General features: G+C 40.3%; 1 protein-coding gene across 1 annotated transcript in view; it reads right to left on the bottom strand.

The window, feature by feature from the left end:
• LOC126986540 (hemicentin-1-like) overlaps nucleotides 1–17,690 on the bottom strand; it is a 202,535-nt gene that overhangs the window by 58,298 nt on the left and 126,547 nt on the right. Inside the window, exons 7-12 of the mRNA XM_050842807.1 lie at nucleotides 6,171–6,312; nucleotides 2,403–2,533; nucleotides 1,808–1,967; nucleotides 1,420–1,713; nucleotides 728–1,300; nucleotides 580–641 (exon numbers count right to left, since the gene is read on the bottom strand). Of these exons, the coding sequence (XP_050698764.1) occupies nucleotides 580–641; nucleotides 728–1,300; nucleotides 1,420–1,713; nucleotides 1,808–1,967; nucleotides 2,403–2,533; nucleotides 6,171–6,312 (1,362 nt within the window). The remainder of the gene's footprint in view (nucleotides 1–579; nucleotides 642–727; nucleotides 1,301–1,419; nucleotides 1,714–1,807; nucleotides 1,968–2,402; nucleotides 2,534–6,170; nucleotides 6,313–17,690) is intronic.

Below are 17,690 nucleotides of genomic sequence, written 5' to 3'. Positions count from 1 at the left end.
AACTTAGTATCTTAGAGTAACTTTCTTGAATATTAAGTGGATGGTGTGTACAGAGTGACTACAATGTCTCATCTCTATCAGAATAAACGGTGGCAAACACACGCTTCCTCCCCTCCTGGTGAGAAATTAGTCTCGATTGGCTGAAGAATCCTTTATAGCAGAGGAGTCAGTTCAAGGGCATAAAAAAGGTAACAAATGTGAAAAAAAGCCTGCAAATAGTTCAATAATATCACAAAAGGGAAAAGCGCTAATTAACGAAGCGACAATTTTCCAGCAGTCCTCCGCCACTAGGTAATGCTAATACTTATTATGTACCAATTACATTATGATGATGATGACAATGACGACGACTAGGTATGATGATGCCGGAGATTATTATCATTGTTGTTATTTATGGCTTCATTATTAGTATCAATATTAGAGAACCTCATAATCACCCCGTTGTGCTCCAGGGCTCCAGGCAGTGATTGTTATATACGCATCGCTCAAGGCTGTGTAATATAACTCTGATGTGTCACGGCGGCCCACGGAGGCAGGGCTGGCGGGGAAAAAGGAAGAGTCACGAGGCAGGGCACTTACCGTAACTGCTCCGTAGGAAGGTGGGCGTGGGGCGGGTGCAGATGGCTGGGACTCCCGCTTGCCTGTGGGGAGACGAGAAACACGGATGTCACATGGCAAGGGGAAGGTGTGGTGTTGGTTCTCAAGGCGACACGTGCCCGCTACGTACCGGCCTTCACCAGGATGAGGTCAGGGTCTCGCTGGCGCATGTCGAAGCCGCCGTCGTCGCCGGTCTTGGTGAGGGACCCGGCGTCCTCACACACCACCTTGGGCCTGGCGTGCGCGTGGGCGTGGGCGCGGGCGAGGCGGCAGCGGATCAGCAGCACCACCACCACCGAGCACAGCACCAGCGATACGCCCGCCGCCACCGCCACCACCACCACGGGCACCACACGCATCATGCCCAGGCCGACGCCGAAGGACTCGGCAGCGGCGGCGCTGGTGCGTTTCTCGGCCACGTCGATGGGTGTGTGGTGGGTGAGGCGTGTGGGGGCGGCGGTCCCCTGCGTGTTGACGGCCACCACGGCAAGCTGGTACTCGGTGCCCGGCGCCAGGCCCGTCACGGTGAAGAAGGGCTCGGCGCGCTGCCCCAGCGAGGCCACGACGGAGCCGCCCCGCCGCACCTCCAGCGAGAAGGTCTGCATCAGGCCGCCGCTCCAGCCAGGCTCGCACGCCACCACCACCTCCCCGGCGGCGCTGGCGTTGTGCCATGCGCTGCAGTTGTGGACAGGCTCAGGCACCGCTGCGGAAAGAGGAACTCAGTGGCACCTCAACACCTACTGGTAATGTAACGTGAAACTTGATGGCCTACCATAGAGGCAACGCCCACCTCAGACCCCCCCCCCCCTCTCCCAGCCTCACCTGCAGGCACCACCAGGTAGACGCAGGGCAGCCGCTGAGCGCCCACCTCGTTGTCGGCCCAGCACAGGAGCGTCCCGAAGTCATGGTGTGTCTTGGGCGTGTAGGCCATGATGCTGCGGCTGCCCAGCACCTGGCTGCGGTTCCTCGGGATGTGCACCATCTCCGTGGACGTGTTGAAGGCCCAGCGGAAGGCGTCCACCTCGGGGTTGGCGTCCACCTGGCAGGTTACGTTCACCTGCTGGCCGCGCGCACCGCCGTACGTCCACTGCTGCCGCGCCGCGCACACCGGCCGGACTGTGAGGACCAGAGCGTTAATACACACACACACACACACACACACACACACAGCCCCCTCACCCACCCACAGCCTCACACACCCAGCACTCACACTTGACGTTGAGGGTGAGGGGCTTGGAGGTGGCGGTGCCCAGGGCGTTGGAGGCGGAACAGGTGTAGCGGCCCGAGGAGTGGCGGCCCACGCGCTGCAGGACGAGGCTCTGGTTGGCCAGGATCACCCCCGCGGACAGGTTGTGGTGCAGCAGCTCCCCCTGGGCGGCGCGGAAACATTGGAGACAAACGGGGGAACCCTGAGTATACTTCACCTCGACATCAGACAAGAATATGACACGGGAGAACATAAACTACCACTATCAACGCATCTTTATCTATCTATCCGTCTCTCCAAGTCTTTCTATATTTCTGAGTCCGTGAAAGCTGTATATACCTTACATTATTTCTTTCTATCTGTTTATACATTTTTCTTACCTTTCCTCTCCATCTTTCTCTCTAAGTCTACTCAAAGGAGGTATACAGATTAACAGGAAGGGAGAGTAGACATAAAATAACGAGTTCTCATAAGCTGACATGTGTATACCGAATTGGCTCCTATAATCTCCATAACCTGTTTTCTTACGTGTATATACCAACCTATTTTTCTCCCTCTACTTCCCTCGTCACCCTTCCCTTCATCCCTCTCCTCTCACCTGCAGCAGCCAGCGCAGTCCCTGGACGGGCGGGTTGGCGCTGATGACACACTCGAAATACACGTCATCGCCCTCCTTGATGCTGGTCATGACGAGGTTCTGGCCGGCGCGCAGCTCAACCCGCGGCGCGTCTGTGTGGAGGAGGGAGCGAGTGAGTGGCTGAGCGAGGCGAGAGAGAAGAGAAAGAGAGTGACGACAAAGAGGAGGACTAGCAGAGTGGAATTTTAACTGAGTGGAATCGAAGAGGAAAGGGACTGTGGAAAGAAAGAGGAGTGGAGTTAAGGGAAAAAGTAGAGACTGGGAAGAAGGAAATAGAAAAGATATCGTGGGTGATACATGAGATGAGGTGGATGGTGGAATGCTGGGAGATGAAGTGGAGGAAACAGAAGTGACTGACATGACGGTATAAAAAAAACGCGATTATTTTTTGATTGCAATGTTGTGTTTTGGGGTTAATCTATCTATCTATCTTTTACTATATTCGTCTATCCATCTATCTACCAATCTATCAATCTATTAATCTAGCTGTCCATCCATTTACCAACCAATTTATCAATCTATCTCTCTATCTATCTTTAACAATATTCAACTATCCATCTATCTACCAATCTATCATCTATTAATCTAGCTGTCCATCCATCTAGCTACCAATTTATCAACCTACATAACTATTTATTTGTCTATCTATCTATCTACATGTCTACCTAACTCTTTGTCTATCTATCTGGAGGTGGTGGAAGGGTTGAGTACATGTGCAGAGTAGGTAAAGCGTCGACTTCAAACGGGCCATGCACAGACCAGCTCGGCACAAAGGAATATCTGTACCGCCCAATTTTCCCATTTGCTTCCTCTTTCTGCCGTGGGAGGGAGGGAGACAGAGCAGCAAGGGGCCAAGGAAGAAAGTGCCTGAAATCGCCAACCGAACACCACTAGTAAAGAAAAGAATGAAGGAGGTGGAACATGGATAAGGTTAGAAAAATGGATGAATGAGGAACAAAGATTAATGAATGAGGTAAAGTGGAAGTTAAATCAGAAGCTTTGAAATGAATAATCGTGGTAAAACTAGAGTGAGCGAAGTATGCAATGAATAAATGAGCTAAAAAAGAGGTAGAAAATGAATTAGGTAGAAATTACTAAATGAAAAAGGGCATAAATAGGATAAATAATGGCTGGGGAAGGGAGGAAAGACATTAGAAAGAGAAGTAGTGGTTAGGACAGGAATGGAAGGGAAGGAGGAAAGAAAGGGAAAGGGGAAGCAGTGGTTAGGAAAGGGATTGAAAGGATGGAGGAAAGAGACGAGAAGGGAAATAGAGTCTAGAAAAGGGATGGAAGGTAAGGAGGAAGAAACAAGAAGGGGAAAGATTGGTTAGGAAAGGAATGGAAGGGAAGGAGAGGAAAGGGGAAGAGGAAGGGAAGGGGAGGAAAAAAGAAAGAAAAAAAAGGGAGATAGTACCCGTAGTAACAAAGAATGGAGGGGAAGGAAGGAGAGAAACAAGAAGAGGAAGCAACAGTTAAATAAAGGGTGGAAGGAAGAAAAAAAGAAACATGCAACAACAACAACAACAAAACAAACAATTAACCAAACAGCTAAAAAAATATAGGTGAAATAAACAAACAAATCAAAACAACAACAACAACGATACAAATCAAGACAACAACAAAAACAAGAATGGGGGAGATAGTAGTTAGCTAAAAGGAAGAAAGAATGGAAGTGGAATACGATAAGGACACAAAAATGAGAAGTAAAAAAAACAACAACGACAACAGCAACAAATACCAATACCAAGTCCACACACACATAATCTTTACCCCCAACAGAATCACATTACCACGAACGACAACACCAATACTATACCACATGCAAAAAAGGCAGAGAAAGGTGTATATTTTCAGTCACCGGTGAGGGCGAGGTTTCTGGGAACGAACACGCAATCTACGCCGCTAAATTAATCTCGGGGCTCGGGCGACAAAAAGCAGTAATCCTGATACAAACTGGCACCCGACCCGCAGCCTGTGACCTACATGAACACAGGTGACGCGGGGAGACTTACCTGGTGGAGAACGAGGGTGACGGTGCACAGGAGGACGAGGATGAGGAAGAGAAGGAGGAGGAGAAGGTCAGGATGCAGAGATGATGATATTGAAAAGAATAGTGATAAATGTGTGTTAGGAAGAGTATCAGTAGTAGGAAGAGGAGGATGAGAAAGAGAATGAGGATGAGGTCAGGCTGAAGAGATGATGATGGTGATAAGAATAGTGATAAATGTTTGTTAGGAAGAGTGTTAGTACTAGGAGGAGAAGGATACAGAATGAAGATGTGTTGAAGGAGAAGTAGGATTAGGATGACGGTGAAGATATGTTGGATGAGGATGAAGATAACGTGAAGAAGGAAGATAAAAATGAGGTGAGGAAGTGGAAGATAATATTGATAAAGGAGAAAACCGATGAGAAAAGGCCGGAGTTCACACCAAAAAAGATTAGTAGCATAAAAATAATGATGATGAGGAGGAGGAGGGGGAGGCAAAGCGGATGAGAATGGGGACGAAATGAGAACGATGGGGAAGATGATGATGAATGATGATAATGATGGAGTGAATGAGAGCGAGGGAGACAAAGCGAGTAGAAAAAGAAGAAAGATGTGGAGAAGGAAAAAGATGATGAGGTAGAATATAAAATAACTGAGTGAGAGGACGAAATGAAGAACAAGTGAAGAAGGGAAGGAGAAGGAAATGAAGAACATATGAAGAAGGGAAGAAAAAGGAAATAAAGAACAAAACAATGATAATAACGATGATGATGATGATGATGATGAAGAGGAGGAGGAGGAGGAGGAGGAACGAAACAAAAAAAAGACTAAAAACAAGGAGAGAAAGGAAGGAAAACGAGACTAACGATGATGAAGAAAAATGGGATAGGGGGAAAAGTTTATAAAGAGAAAACAACAACAAGAGTGACAATGGGATACGAGAAACAGCAGATCATGATTAAAATAGAGACGAGGACGAAGGGAGAAGTGGAGGAGCAGAACGAGGAGAAAATAGGCGAAGGAGAGGATAAGGTTACGGAGGAGGAGGAGGAGGAGGAGGAGGCTAGAGGAGAGAAAAAAAAGTAATACGAAGGAGTGCTGGCTTTCTACGAGGTCTGATATAACGAGCTAATCCCTTCTACAAATCTTTTCTGCTAATACGAGAGTAGAGACGATAAAAAGAGGATGAGTAGGAGGAGGAGGAGAAAGAGGAGGAACAGGAGGGGGATACCGGAGATGGCAAAGGGAAAAAGGGGCGCAAAAAAGAAGGGAAAGAGAGAAAAAATTAAAAGCAAACAGGGGAGGGAAGATTGAGCGTGGGAGTTAGGAAAAAAAACCCCGAGGATATGAAGAGGAAAGTAAAAAGAAAAGACACGGAAGGAGGAGAAGGAGATTAAGAAGGGGAGGAGTATGATAAATGAAGAGATGAAAATACGGCGATGGAGGAGAAGAGGGAGGAGAAGGAGGAGAAAGAAGAAAGAGTAGGACTAATGACGGCTGCTGCTGCTCTTAACGATAATAATAGACACTTACAATGAACGGTGAGAGGGAGACGGCATTTAATGACAGGGAGACACCGTTAAACGAATGTAAGTTAATTAAGCCTCGGTAGAACGAAACAGATGACGACAATGATGACTAACAGAGAGCGGTGACTGGGAAACGTACAATGAATAGGATAAAACAACCAGCATGGAAGAAAGAGACAACATTGACAACCTGCGGCAAGATTGAGGACTTACAGTGAACAGTGAGGATGATGCTGTCCTCAAGAGTGCGGGAGGGCAGCTCTGTGTTCTGGGCCTTGCAGGTGAGCTTGGCGGCGTCGTTCTGCCTGGAGGGAGTGAAGGCTAGCGTCGAGCGAGTCACCGTGCCCTCCAGAAGCTGCAGGAGGAAGGAAGTAGGTTGGTGTTAGGGTTAGGCAGCTGTAAGGTTAATGTTAGGGTTCGGCAGTTGTAGATGTAGGGTTAGTTGCGCTGTGTCATTAAGTGTGTTAGTGTGCTAGTGTGAGTTGCAGCTGTAGTGTTAAGGTTAGGTGCTCACACTCGTAAAAAGTTTGTAGGCATGTGTTAGGCTAAATTGCTGTAGTAAGTTAAGTAGGTTAGTGATAAAGTTAGTGTTAGTTTTGGGCTTCGTTGCTTACACTCATAAAGGTTTCCATAGGTTTGTGTTAGGGTAAATTGCTGTAGTAAGTAGGAGGTACGTTAATATTAGGGTTATTCAGGTGTATAAGTAGATTTGTGTTGGTTAGGTAGTTGTAGTTCTAGGGTTTGTTGCTTACACTCATAAAGGTTTGCATAGGTTTGTGTTAGGGTAAATTGCTGTAGTAAGTAGGAGGTACGTTAATATTACGGTTATTGTGTGTAGTAAGTAGATTTGTGTTGGTTAGGTAGTTGTAGTTCTAGGGTTTGTTGCTTACACTCATAAAGGTTTCCATAGATTTGTGTTAGGGTAAATTACTGTAGTAAGTAGGAGGTGCGTTAATATTACGGTTATTCAGGTGTAGTAAGTAGGACTGTGTTACGGTTAGATAGTTGCAGTCTAAGTGTGTTTTATGGCGAGTTGCTGAGTATCATAGTTGCCTGGTATAACAAAGTCAGTAGATTTGTGTTAGTGTGAGTTGCAGATGTAATTTAAAGGGTTCGTTGCTCACAGTCATAAGGGTTTGTAGGTTAGTGTTAGGGTTCCGACTCCGAGGCCCATCTCAGACGCTTTCGGCTGTCACAACACATATTTTCAAAGGGCACGATGGAGATCACTTATTTTCTTTATGAGTGTTTCTTTTTTCATATTCATGGTGCAGAGGCCTTGTCAAAGTATCACTAGACTCATGAAACTACCCATGGCAATACTAACACAACCTCTACCAAAACCTTATTGAATGTGCGTGTGCAAGCCCCGAAGTCCCTGAGAATATGCAGCTCGACACCATAAAGTAGGTAGGTTTTTGTTAAGAGTTATTTGCGGCTGTAGTGTAAGGGTTTGCTCAGCATCGTAAAGTACAATAAAACGTAAAGCAATAAGGATATAAACCAGAAAACGAAAGATATTACAAAAGAAGGCGGAAGAGGAGGAACGAGCGTTGGAAAAAAAACGAATATAAGTGGATTAAAACCAAGGTCCGACCCAGACAGATTAGATTAGAAGGGAGGGTGGCGGGAGGCACGAGGGGGGAGAGGAGGTAAAAAAAAAAATACTCGGGAAACAAAATTATAAGTGCTACAAAGGAAAACCCCGAATTACAAAAAAATGAAGAAAAAATAATATAAATTCACTCTGCGCGGCTCAAACCTTTAGTAAATTAGTGTTAAAGTGAATTAAGACCAAGCTCCGGCCGGCGGGGATTAGTGTTATTAGAGAGGGGCGGATACAAGAGGGAGGAGGGGGGAGCATAATGAAAACAAAAACAAAAAAAAACAAAAAACAGATGAGTGCATTAAAACGAAGCTTCTCTGATCAAACGGGATTAGGGTTGGAGGCGATGGGGGGTGACTATGATAAAAAGAAGAATGTTAAGCAAAAATAAATGAAATAAGAACAGGTATTGACGAGGGAGGCGTAACTATCGAAAAAAAAAAAAACTAATGGTAAACTAATAACAAGCTAACTAATAATGATCTCGTAAAAAGTTAAGCAAAAATAAATTAAATAGGAACAAGCGCTGAGCAGACTACTGATAAACTTATACCTTAAAATAAACTAACTGATACTAACTAACTTATAATGATCTCGTAAAAAAGTTAAGCAAAAATAAATTAAATAGGAACAAGCGCTGAGCAGACTACTGATAAACTTATACCTTAAAATAAACTAACTGATACTAACTAACTAACTAACTAATAATAAAAAAGTTAAATAAAAGAAGCAAAGAAAATAATAACAACCAATGACTAACTTTCATCGTGTTCGTCTTGACAGATCTAACTTATACCTTAAAATAAACTAACTGATATTAACTAACTAATAATAACAAGTTAAAAAAAAGAATAACAAGCACTTACTAACATTCCTCGTGTTCGCCTTGACAGTCCTAACTCACGTTCACAATTATGGAGTCAAAGCTAAAGACCGAATGCACATTGCCTCTAATATGATTGAAAACACACACAAAAACTTACATTGCTCACCTCAAATATTTCCTTTAGAACACGAAGGAGATGGAAGGGGGAGGAAGGAGCACAAGTAAATAATAAGATAAGAATGCACATTGCCACTAATAAGAAAATATGAATAAAAAAACGAAAAACTTACATTGCTCACCTCAAATATTTCCTTTAGAACACGAAGGAGGTGGAAGGGGGAGGAAGGAGCACAAGTAAATAATAAGATACGAAAAGTGTAAGCGAATATCTGAGCAGCCAGGGATTAGGGAGGAGGCAGAAGGGGGGATGGGGGAAGAGGAGAGGAGAGGGAAAGGGAGGAGAGGGGGAAAGAGATACTGGAGGAAGAATATACACAACAAAAATATAAGAGAATTAACCCAGATCTAGCCCGCCAGGGAGGAATAATGAAGCCAAAAAATATACGAAATGAATATGAATAAAGGAATCAAAACCCAGCTCAGGCCAACCAGGTATTAGCAAAGCAGGCGAGGCAGGAAAATGGGATACGAAAACAGCGATATGATTTACTTATAACCAAACTCTGGGAAATGTGTCTTATGCACGAGGAAGCGAAAGAGAGGCCATTGGGGTGAAACAATAAACAACGGAAATGTATAAGTGGAGCAAAGGTAAAAACTGACTTACGCGACACATGAAAGAGAAAATAATTGCAATAGATTTCCCTTTTGTGCGTGAACCTTTGAGTGAATCAGTGTTGAAGTGGATCAAACCCCGAATCTGACCAAAGGGGATTAGACGGAAGGCGGGGAAGCAAGGGTGTTGAGAAAACCGAAAATACAAAAAACAAAAAAACAAAAACATTAAAAGAAAGCACGAAACGACAGATAACAGTAAAATAAAGGAAGGGAAGGGAGTAAACAGAGAAAAGGAAAATAAGTAATAAATGTAAACTTTGACCAACATATAATAAAAAATAATAATAAAAAATTACGAACACTGAATATAAAACAAAACCCATTAAAATAAGCACGAACCAACAGAGGGAATAAAGTAGAAGGGGCGGAAGTAACAAAAATAAATAAACAAAATGAGTGTTAATAAACGAAAGCCTTGGCCAACATATAGGAAAAAGAAAGGAAAAATCCACATAAAAGAAAGACAATGAATATAGATACTAGCGAAGGAGAAGGAAGTGAAGGGACGCGAGTAACGACAACAAGAAAAAAAATAAACAAAATGAGTGTTAATAAACGAAAGCCTTGGCCAACATATAGGAAAAAGAAAGGAAAAAAATACAAGAAAGAAAGACAATGAATATGGATACTAACGAAGGAGAAGGAAGTGAAGGGACGCGAGTAACGACAACAAGAAAAAAATAAAAATAAGAGGAACAAAATTAATGTAAGCCTTGACCAAAGTGATAAAAAATGAGGAATGAAAATAGAAATATATAAAAAAATAACTAAAGAAAGATCGAACCGAGAGATTATAGTGTACGAGGAAGGAAATGACGTGACGAGAGAAAAGACATAAGGAAACAAAAATATAAGAACAAATGTAAGCCTTGACCAGAGGGATAAAAAATGAGGAATGAAAACAGAAATACATTAAAAAATAACTAAAGAAAGATCGAACCGAGAGATTATAGTGTACGAGGAAGGAAATTAAGTGACGAGAAAAGACAACAGGAAAAAAAACAGGAATAAAAATAAGCCTTGACCAACAAATATGATAAAAAAAAGTAATGAATAATCACAACACGTTCCTTAAGTCTGTACTGGGTGAAGAAAGTAACGCAGCAAAGTAAAAAAAAATAAGTAAAAACAAAAAGAAAATGTAGGTTGGTAGACAGAGGAGGCAGCGAAGTACGCCAAGGACAGTTAAAACAATACATAAAAACAAATCTGATTGAATTATAAAGCCTCTGAGAAAATGAGATTAGCGATGCGGGGGCGAGGGAGGGGTGGGGGGTGGGGGGGTAAGGAAAGGTCGACCCCAGAAACATATAAAAGAAAAACAACAACATTAGCACATTAGACCCAAACAACAAAGAAGGAGTGTTAGTGTGTGAGGCGTGGAAAGAGAAGAGAAGGAGGAGGGAGAAAGGAGAGAGGAGGGAGAAAAGGAGAGTGAAGGAAGGAGGAGAAAGAAGAGAGGAGGTAGGAAGGAGGGAGAAAGAAGAGAGGAGGAAGGAGTAGGAGGGAGTACGTCCAAAGACAGACAAGGAGGAGTTAGTGGTAGGAGGAGGAGGAAGGAGGAAAGAAGGAGAGTGAAGGAAGGAGGAGGAAGGAGAGAGGAGGAAGGAGTAGGAGGGAGTACGTCCAATCACAAACAAGAAGGAGATAGTGTTTTTAGGTGAAGGAAGAAGGAAGAAAGAAGGAGAGTGAAGGAAGGAGAATGAAGGAAGGAGGAAGAAGGAGAGAGGAGGAAGGAGGAGGAGGGAGTAAGTGGCTTAAAAGTTGAAAAATGAATAAGCGATGAATGTGAACGGAACAAAGGCAAGCGCTGAACAAAAGCAGGTAAAAGGAAGTAATAAAACATGCAGTGTGGGAAGCCTCGAGGCGGGAGACCGAGAGAAACAAAAGTGAATAAGCGAAGGAAAAATAGAAATCATATATAACCGAGACCTGACCGGCGAAAAAATGAAGTCGTATAAAATAAATAGAAGTCGTATATATAAAAAAAGAATAGAAGTCATATTTAAAAAGTCATAAAAAATAGACGTCATGTATAAAAAGTCATAAAATAGTAATTAAAATTAGAAGTCAAATAAAAAATAAGTCATAAAATACAGACGTCATATATAAAAAATTGTATATAAGAAAGTCATGAAAAATAGAATTCATATAAAGTCATAAAAAATAGAAGTCATGTATAAAAAGTCTTATATAAAAAAGTCATATATAAAGAAGTCAAATATAAAATAGAAGACATATAAAAAATATAACTCATATTAAACCAAGACTTGACCGGCTAAAAAAAAATATAGAGAAACACAAAAATACAAGTGGATAAAACTGAAGCTTCGATCAACAAATTAAAAAAAGAAGGAAAACAAAGTAAATGATTAAATAAAGTAAGGAAAAGTAAGCCAAACCAAGGACGAGGTAACGATAGTGTAGAATGATAGAGAAAAAGATTAAACAAAATAAACAAAGTGAAATAGAACCAAGATTAACCAACAGAAAATTGCATGAAAAAATATAAAACGAGCAAAATATATATACGCGAATTTAAACCAAGCTCAGACCCCAAAAATAAGTAAAACCAATAAATAAACAAAACAAAACAAGAATTACAAGTGAAATAAATTAAAGACCATATCTAAGCCTCTGACCGACAATCAATAGAAAAAAATATAAAAACTTACCTCGGAGCTCCCAAAACCTTCCATCATATATAACTTTTAATCAATCACCAGGGAAACGTGAAGGCCGAAGGGAAGGGAAGGGAAGAGAAGGCAAGGGAAGGGAAGGCAAGGGAAGGCATGGCAAGGGAAGGGAAGGGAAGGGAAGGGAAGGGAAGGCAAGGGAAGGCAAGGCAAGGCAAGGGAAGGAAAGGAAAGGGAAGGGAAGGCAAGGCAAGGGAAGGAAATGAAAGGGAAGGGAAGGGAAAGCAAGGGAAAGCATGGCAAGGGAAGGGAAGGGAAGGCAAGGCAAGGGAAGGGAAGGGAAGGCAAGGGAAGGGAAGAGAAGGCCAGAGAGACGAAAGGAAAATGTGGGCCGCAGTTGGTGCATGGCAAGGAAGAAAAAGAGTGGAAATAAGACGACAGAGACAACGCAAGCACAAAATGGAAAGTGTAGGCCGAAGGAAATGTTAATAAGAAGACTGACACAACACAAGCACAGCGGAGGGTGAAAAGTGAAGGCCGATAGAAAAGTTATATACGGAGAGAGACAACACTAGCTCAGAGGAGAGTGAAAAGTGCGAGCCGATTGAAAAGCTAATGAAGAGGCGAACACAACACAGGCACAGAGGAGGGTGAGGAGTGTAGTCTGATAAAATAAAAGTTAATAAAGAGACGAGAACAACAAAAGCTCATCGGAGAGTGAAAAATGCCGGCCGCTAGAAAAGGACTGAGGTAAATGAAATGTAGTCTGCTGCTTGCTAATGACGGGGAAAGAAGAACATAAGGGCACGTAAGAAATGGAAAATTATAATGAAGTAAAGAAAAGACAGATAAAGGATTAGGTAAAGACAGCGTAGTGAAAAAATGAGGATAGTAAAAAAAGGTAGGACTGACTGGTAAGTGTAGATTGCTGTTTGTTAATGGTAGAAGAAGAAATAAGGTCACGTAAAGAGTGGGAAGATGCAGTGAAGGGAAGACAGCAGGTGTACAAGGATTGGGCAAAGACAGTTAATCGAAAAGTGAAGACAGGCAAACAGGTAGGAATGACTGGTAAGAATTGACCGCTGCTTGTGAGTGACGGAAAAAAGAAATCAGCAACATGTAAAGAATGAGAAAATGGGATGAAGCGAAGGAAAAGACGAACAAAGCTTAAGGAAAAAGGAAAACTGAAAAGTGAAGACATCTGAACAGGTAAGAAAGATAGGAAAATGTGAACTGCTGCTGGTGAATGACAAGGAAGAAAAAACAGTACACGTAAAGAATGGGAAAGTACCGTGAAGACAACAGACATACAGAGGACAGGTAAAAGGTAGTTCATTGAGGCGTGATGACATCCGGACAGGTGGAAGAGACAGGAATAGATGGGATGCTTCTGGTGAATGACAGGCAGAGAAAACAAGAAATGCTGAATGGAAAATAGAATGAAGTGAGGACAACAGATGTACAAAGGATAGGAAGGCGCGGTTAATTGAAGAGTAAAGACATCTGGAGAGGTAGAAAAGACTGAAACACGAAGGTCGCTGCTGGTAGTGAGTGACAAGGAAAGAAAAAATAAGTCGACGTAGAATAATGAGAAAACAGGATGAAAAGAAGACCTCAGACGTAGAAATGAGAGCGAAAAGACCGCTAATATTAGGGTAAAGACATCCAGACAGGTAGGAAAGACAGGTTAATGTGTGTTGCTGTAAAATAAATATGAGAGACATAAAGAATTGGAAAACAGAACGAAGACAACGGATGAACAAAAGCATAGATCAGGAGAGTCTATTGATAAGTGAACACAGAGGGGATGACAAGAGAGAGGATGATGTGGGTTGTTGCTAGCGAGTGACAGGAAAAAGAAGAGAAAATAAAGAATGAAGGATGACGGCGAAGTGAAATCATATGAACTGAGGGAAGACGGCTAAGTGAAAAGTGGAGATAGCTAAAATTAGTGTAAAAACGACGGTGACACATTGATAAGTGGCTGTGATTGACGGAGAGAGACAATTGAAGGTTGTAATAGAAAGCAGAAAACGCTGGAGAAAACGATTAACTATGTACAAAGGCTTGGGAATGAGAGCTAAATGATAAGTTGAGATGTTCGAAAGTTTGAGAAAGACGAGATAATATATGTTGTTAAGGAAGAGTGACCAGGAAGAGAACACTGATAGCAAGGACTGACAAGACGCTGGACTGGAATGATGAAAAATGCACGAGAGGTGGGAAGAGACACATGACAAAAGACAGGTATGTTTAGGTAGCAAGGGAAAGGTTACGTAAGAGAAAAGAATGAGACGTGAAAAGAGACAACGAAAAAGTTAGAGAATAAAATACCGAACAAGAGGGATGATTATGGCAAATAAGAAATTGAAAAAAATATATAAGAAGTGTATGAGTTATAAGAACTGTATAACATAAACGAAGAGACTCCTGCATCAAAAAAGAAAAGAAAAAAAAACTTGTATTAGGAAAATGCTAATTGAAAAATCTGAAAGTAGCCAAAAGTAATTTACGGATCAAGATAATAAAAGAGGAAAAAGACAGGAAGAAAGTAAGAAAGTAGATGAAGAAAAGATAGTTGCAGGTAATGGAAAGGCTAACTACAGGTACTCTACAAATAACGACCGGGCGAGTGACAGTAATAGACAGGCCGCGGACGGGTGACAAGGAAAGAATATGCGAATGGAAGGAAGGCTCAGAGGCAAAGGAAAAAAATAAACTTCGGTAGGAAAGTCCGGATTAAAAATTGGTCTGGCATTCCTTATTTTCTTCTTTAATCAGAGACGACTCAAGGAGCGCCCGTGCGTGTCCCTGGCAGTCAACACACACACACACACACACACACACACACACACAAACACACACAAACACACACATGCACACACACACGCACATTGGCGTTATACAATTCGCTTTGAGGCTTTAAAACCATGAGAAAAGAAGAAGAAGAAGAGAGAGAGAGAGAGAGAGAGAGAGAGAGAGAGAGAGAGAGAGAGAGAGAGAGAGAGAGAGAGAGAGAGAGAGAGAGAGAGAGAGAGAGAGAGAGAGAGAGAGAGAGAGAGAGAGAGAGAGAGAGAGAGAGAGAGAGAGAGAGAGAGAGAGAGAGAGAGAGAGAGAGAGAGTGAGTGTGTGTGTGTGTGTGTGTGTGTGTGTGTGTGTGTGTGTGTGTGTGTGCAGGTGGGGGGCTATATAAAAAGAATGCGGGTCCTATTATTATTCTCATGTGGCGTCAAAGGCTTCAAGGGAAAGACTCTCCGTGGACTGACTGACTGGCAGACGCGCCGCGCCGCCTCAACGATCAAAGGCGAGAGAGAATTTTATTTCCTTCGCTGTTGTCATTATTATTAAGACTAAAGACTGTTCTACCTATCATCAACGCTAATGTTACTGGTACCGCTGTTAACGTTAGGGTTGCGATTTTTATTGTTGTTTTATTATTTTTTTTATTAGCATTATTATTTTTGGTAATTTTCTTGTGATTATCCCTTGTGCTCCTCTTCTTCTTCTTCCTCCTCCTCCTCCTTCGCTACTACTACTACTGCTCCTTTTCCTCCTTCACCTCCTCCTTCTTCTTCTCTACTTCTTCCTCCTCCTCCTCCTCTTCCTACCACTACTACTTCTATCACTATTACTACTACCACAACAACTACTACTATATAACTAATCTATTTTTCTTTCTTTATATTTTCTAGTTATTTCTTTTCATTAACTTCTATGCCTGTCTTTTTTGGTACTTTTCTTATTCCAATTTATAACTAACTAATCTATTTTTCTCTATATATATTTTCTAGTTATTTGTTTTATTAACTTCTATGCTCGTCTTTTTTAGTGCTTTTCTTATTCCAATTTATAACTAACTAATCTATTTTTTATTTCTCTATATTTTCTAGTTATTTCTTTTATTAACTTCTATGCCTCTCTTTTTAGTGCTTTTCTTATTCCAATTTATAACTAACTTATCTATTATTCTTTCCTTATTTTTCTAGTTATTTCTTTTTATTAACTTTTATGCTCGTCTTTTTTGGTACTTTTCTTATTCCAATCTATAACTAACTAATCTATTTTTCTTTCCTGATATTTTCAAGTTATTTCTTTTTATTAACTTCTATGCTTGTCTTTTTGGTGCTTCTCTTATTCCAATCAATAACTAACTAATCTATTCTTTCCTTATTTTTCCAGATATTTCTTTTTATTAATTCGTAAGCTCGTCTTTTGGGTACTTTTCTTATTCTAATCAATAACTAACTAATCTATTATTTTCTTATATTTTCTAGTTATTTCTTTTCATTAACTTCTATGCTCGTCTTTTTGTGTTCTTTTCTTATTCCAATTTATAACTAATCTATTCCTTGTTCCTTATATTTTCTAGCTATTTCTTTTTATTAACTTGTGTGCCTGTCTTTTTTGGTGCTTTTCTTATTCCAATTTATAATTAACTAATCTACTCTCATTTCCATATTTTTCTATTTACTTTTTTTTCATTAACTTCTATGCTCGTTTTTTAGTACTTTCCGTATTCCAATCTATTACTAACTAATCTATTCTTCGTTCCTTATTTTTCTAGTTATTTTTTCATTAACATCTATGCTCCTCTTTTTGGTTCTTCTCTTATTCCAAATTATAACTAAATAATCTACTTTTCTTTCCTTATTTTTCCAGATATTTCTTTTTATTAACTTTTATGCTTGTCTTTTTTGGTGCTTTTCTTATTCCAATTTATAACTAAGTAATCCATTCTTTCTATATTTTTCTATTCACTTCTTTTCATTAACTTCTATGCTCGTCTTTTTGGTACTTTTCTTTGTACCTGTCTATAACTAACTAATCTATTCTTCGTTCCTTATTTTTCTAGTTATTTCTTTGATTAACCTCTGTGCTCGCCTTTTTAGTGCTTTTCTTATTACAACAATAACTAACGAATCTATTATTTCCTTATTTTTTCTAGTTATTTTTTTTCAGTAACTTCTATGCTCGTCTCCTTGGGTTCTTTTCGTATTCCAGTTTATAAGTAATTAATCTATTCCTCTTTCCATATATTTTCAAGCTATTTCTTTTTATTAATTTGAATGCTTGTCTTTTTTGGTGCTTTTCTTATTCCAATTTATGAATAACTAATCTATTTTTTTTCCATATTTTTTTATATACTTCTTTTCATTAAGTTCTATGCTCGTTTTTTTAGTACCTTCCTTATTCCAATCTATAACTAAGTAATCTATCCTGCGTTCCTTTTATTTTCTAGTTATTTATTTTATTATTATTTTATTATTTTATTATAGCTCGTCTTTCTGGTGTTTTTCTTATTGTAATCTATAACTAACTAATCTATTCTTCGTTCTTTATATTTTTTAGTTATTTCTTGTCATTAACCCCTATGCTTGTCTTTTTGGTTCTTTTCTTATTCCAATCTATAACTAACTAATCTATTCTTTCCTTACTTTTCCAGGTATTTCTTTTCATTAACTCCTATGCTCGTCTTTTTGGTACTTTTCTTATTTCAATCTATTACTAACTAATCTATTCTTTTTTCCTTATATTTTTCTAGTTATTTCTTTTTATTAACCTCTATGCTTGTCTTTTTGGTGCTTTTCTTATTCCAATATATAACTAACTAATCTATTCTTCGTTATTTATTTTTCTAGTTATTTTTTTTAATAACTAATATGCTCGACTTTTTGGTGCTGTTCTTATTCCAATCTATAACTAACTAATAATTTTTTCCCCTATTTTTCTAGGTATTTCTTTCATTAACTTGTATGCTCGTCTTTTTGGTACTTTTTTTTTATTCCAATCTATAACTAATCTATTCTTTGTTCCTTATTTTTCTAGTTATTTCTTTTATTAACCTCTGTGCTCGTCTTTTTAGTGCT

The sequence above is a fragment of the Eriocheir sinensis genome, chromosome 62, assembly GCF_024679095.1.
Source record: "Eriocheir sinensis breed Jianghai 21 chromosome 62, ASM2467909v1, whole genome shotgun sequence".
Lineage (NCBI taxonomy): Eukaryota > Metazoa > Arthropoda > Malacostraca > Decapoda > Varunidae > Eriocheir > Eriocheir sinensis.
The sequence above is the reverse complement of the archived record's forward strand: the minus strand, read 5'-3'. Positions and strand labels throughout refer to the sequence as shown.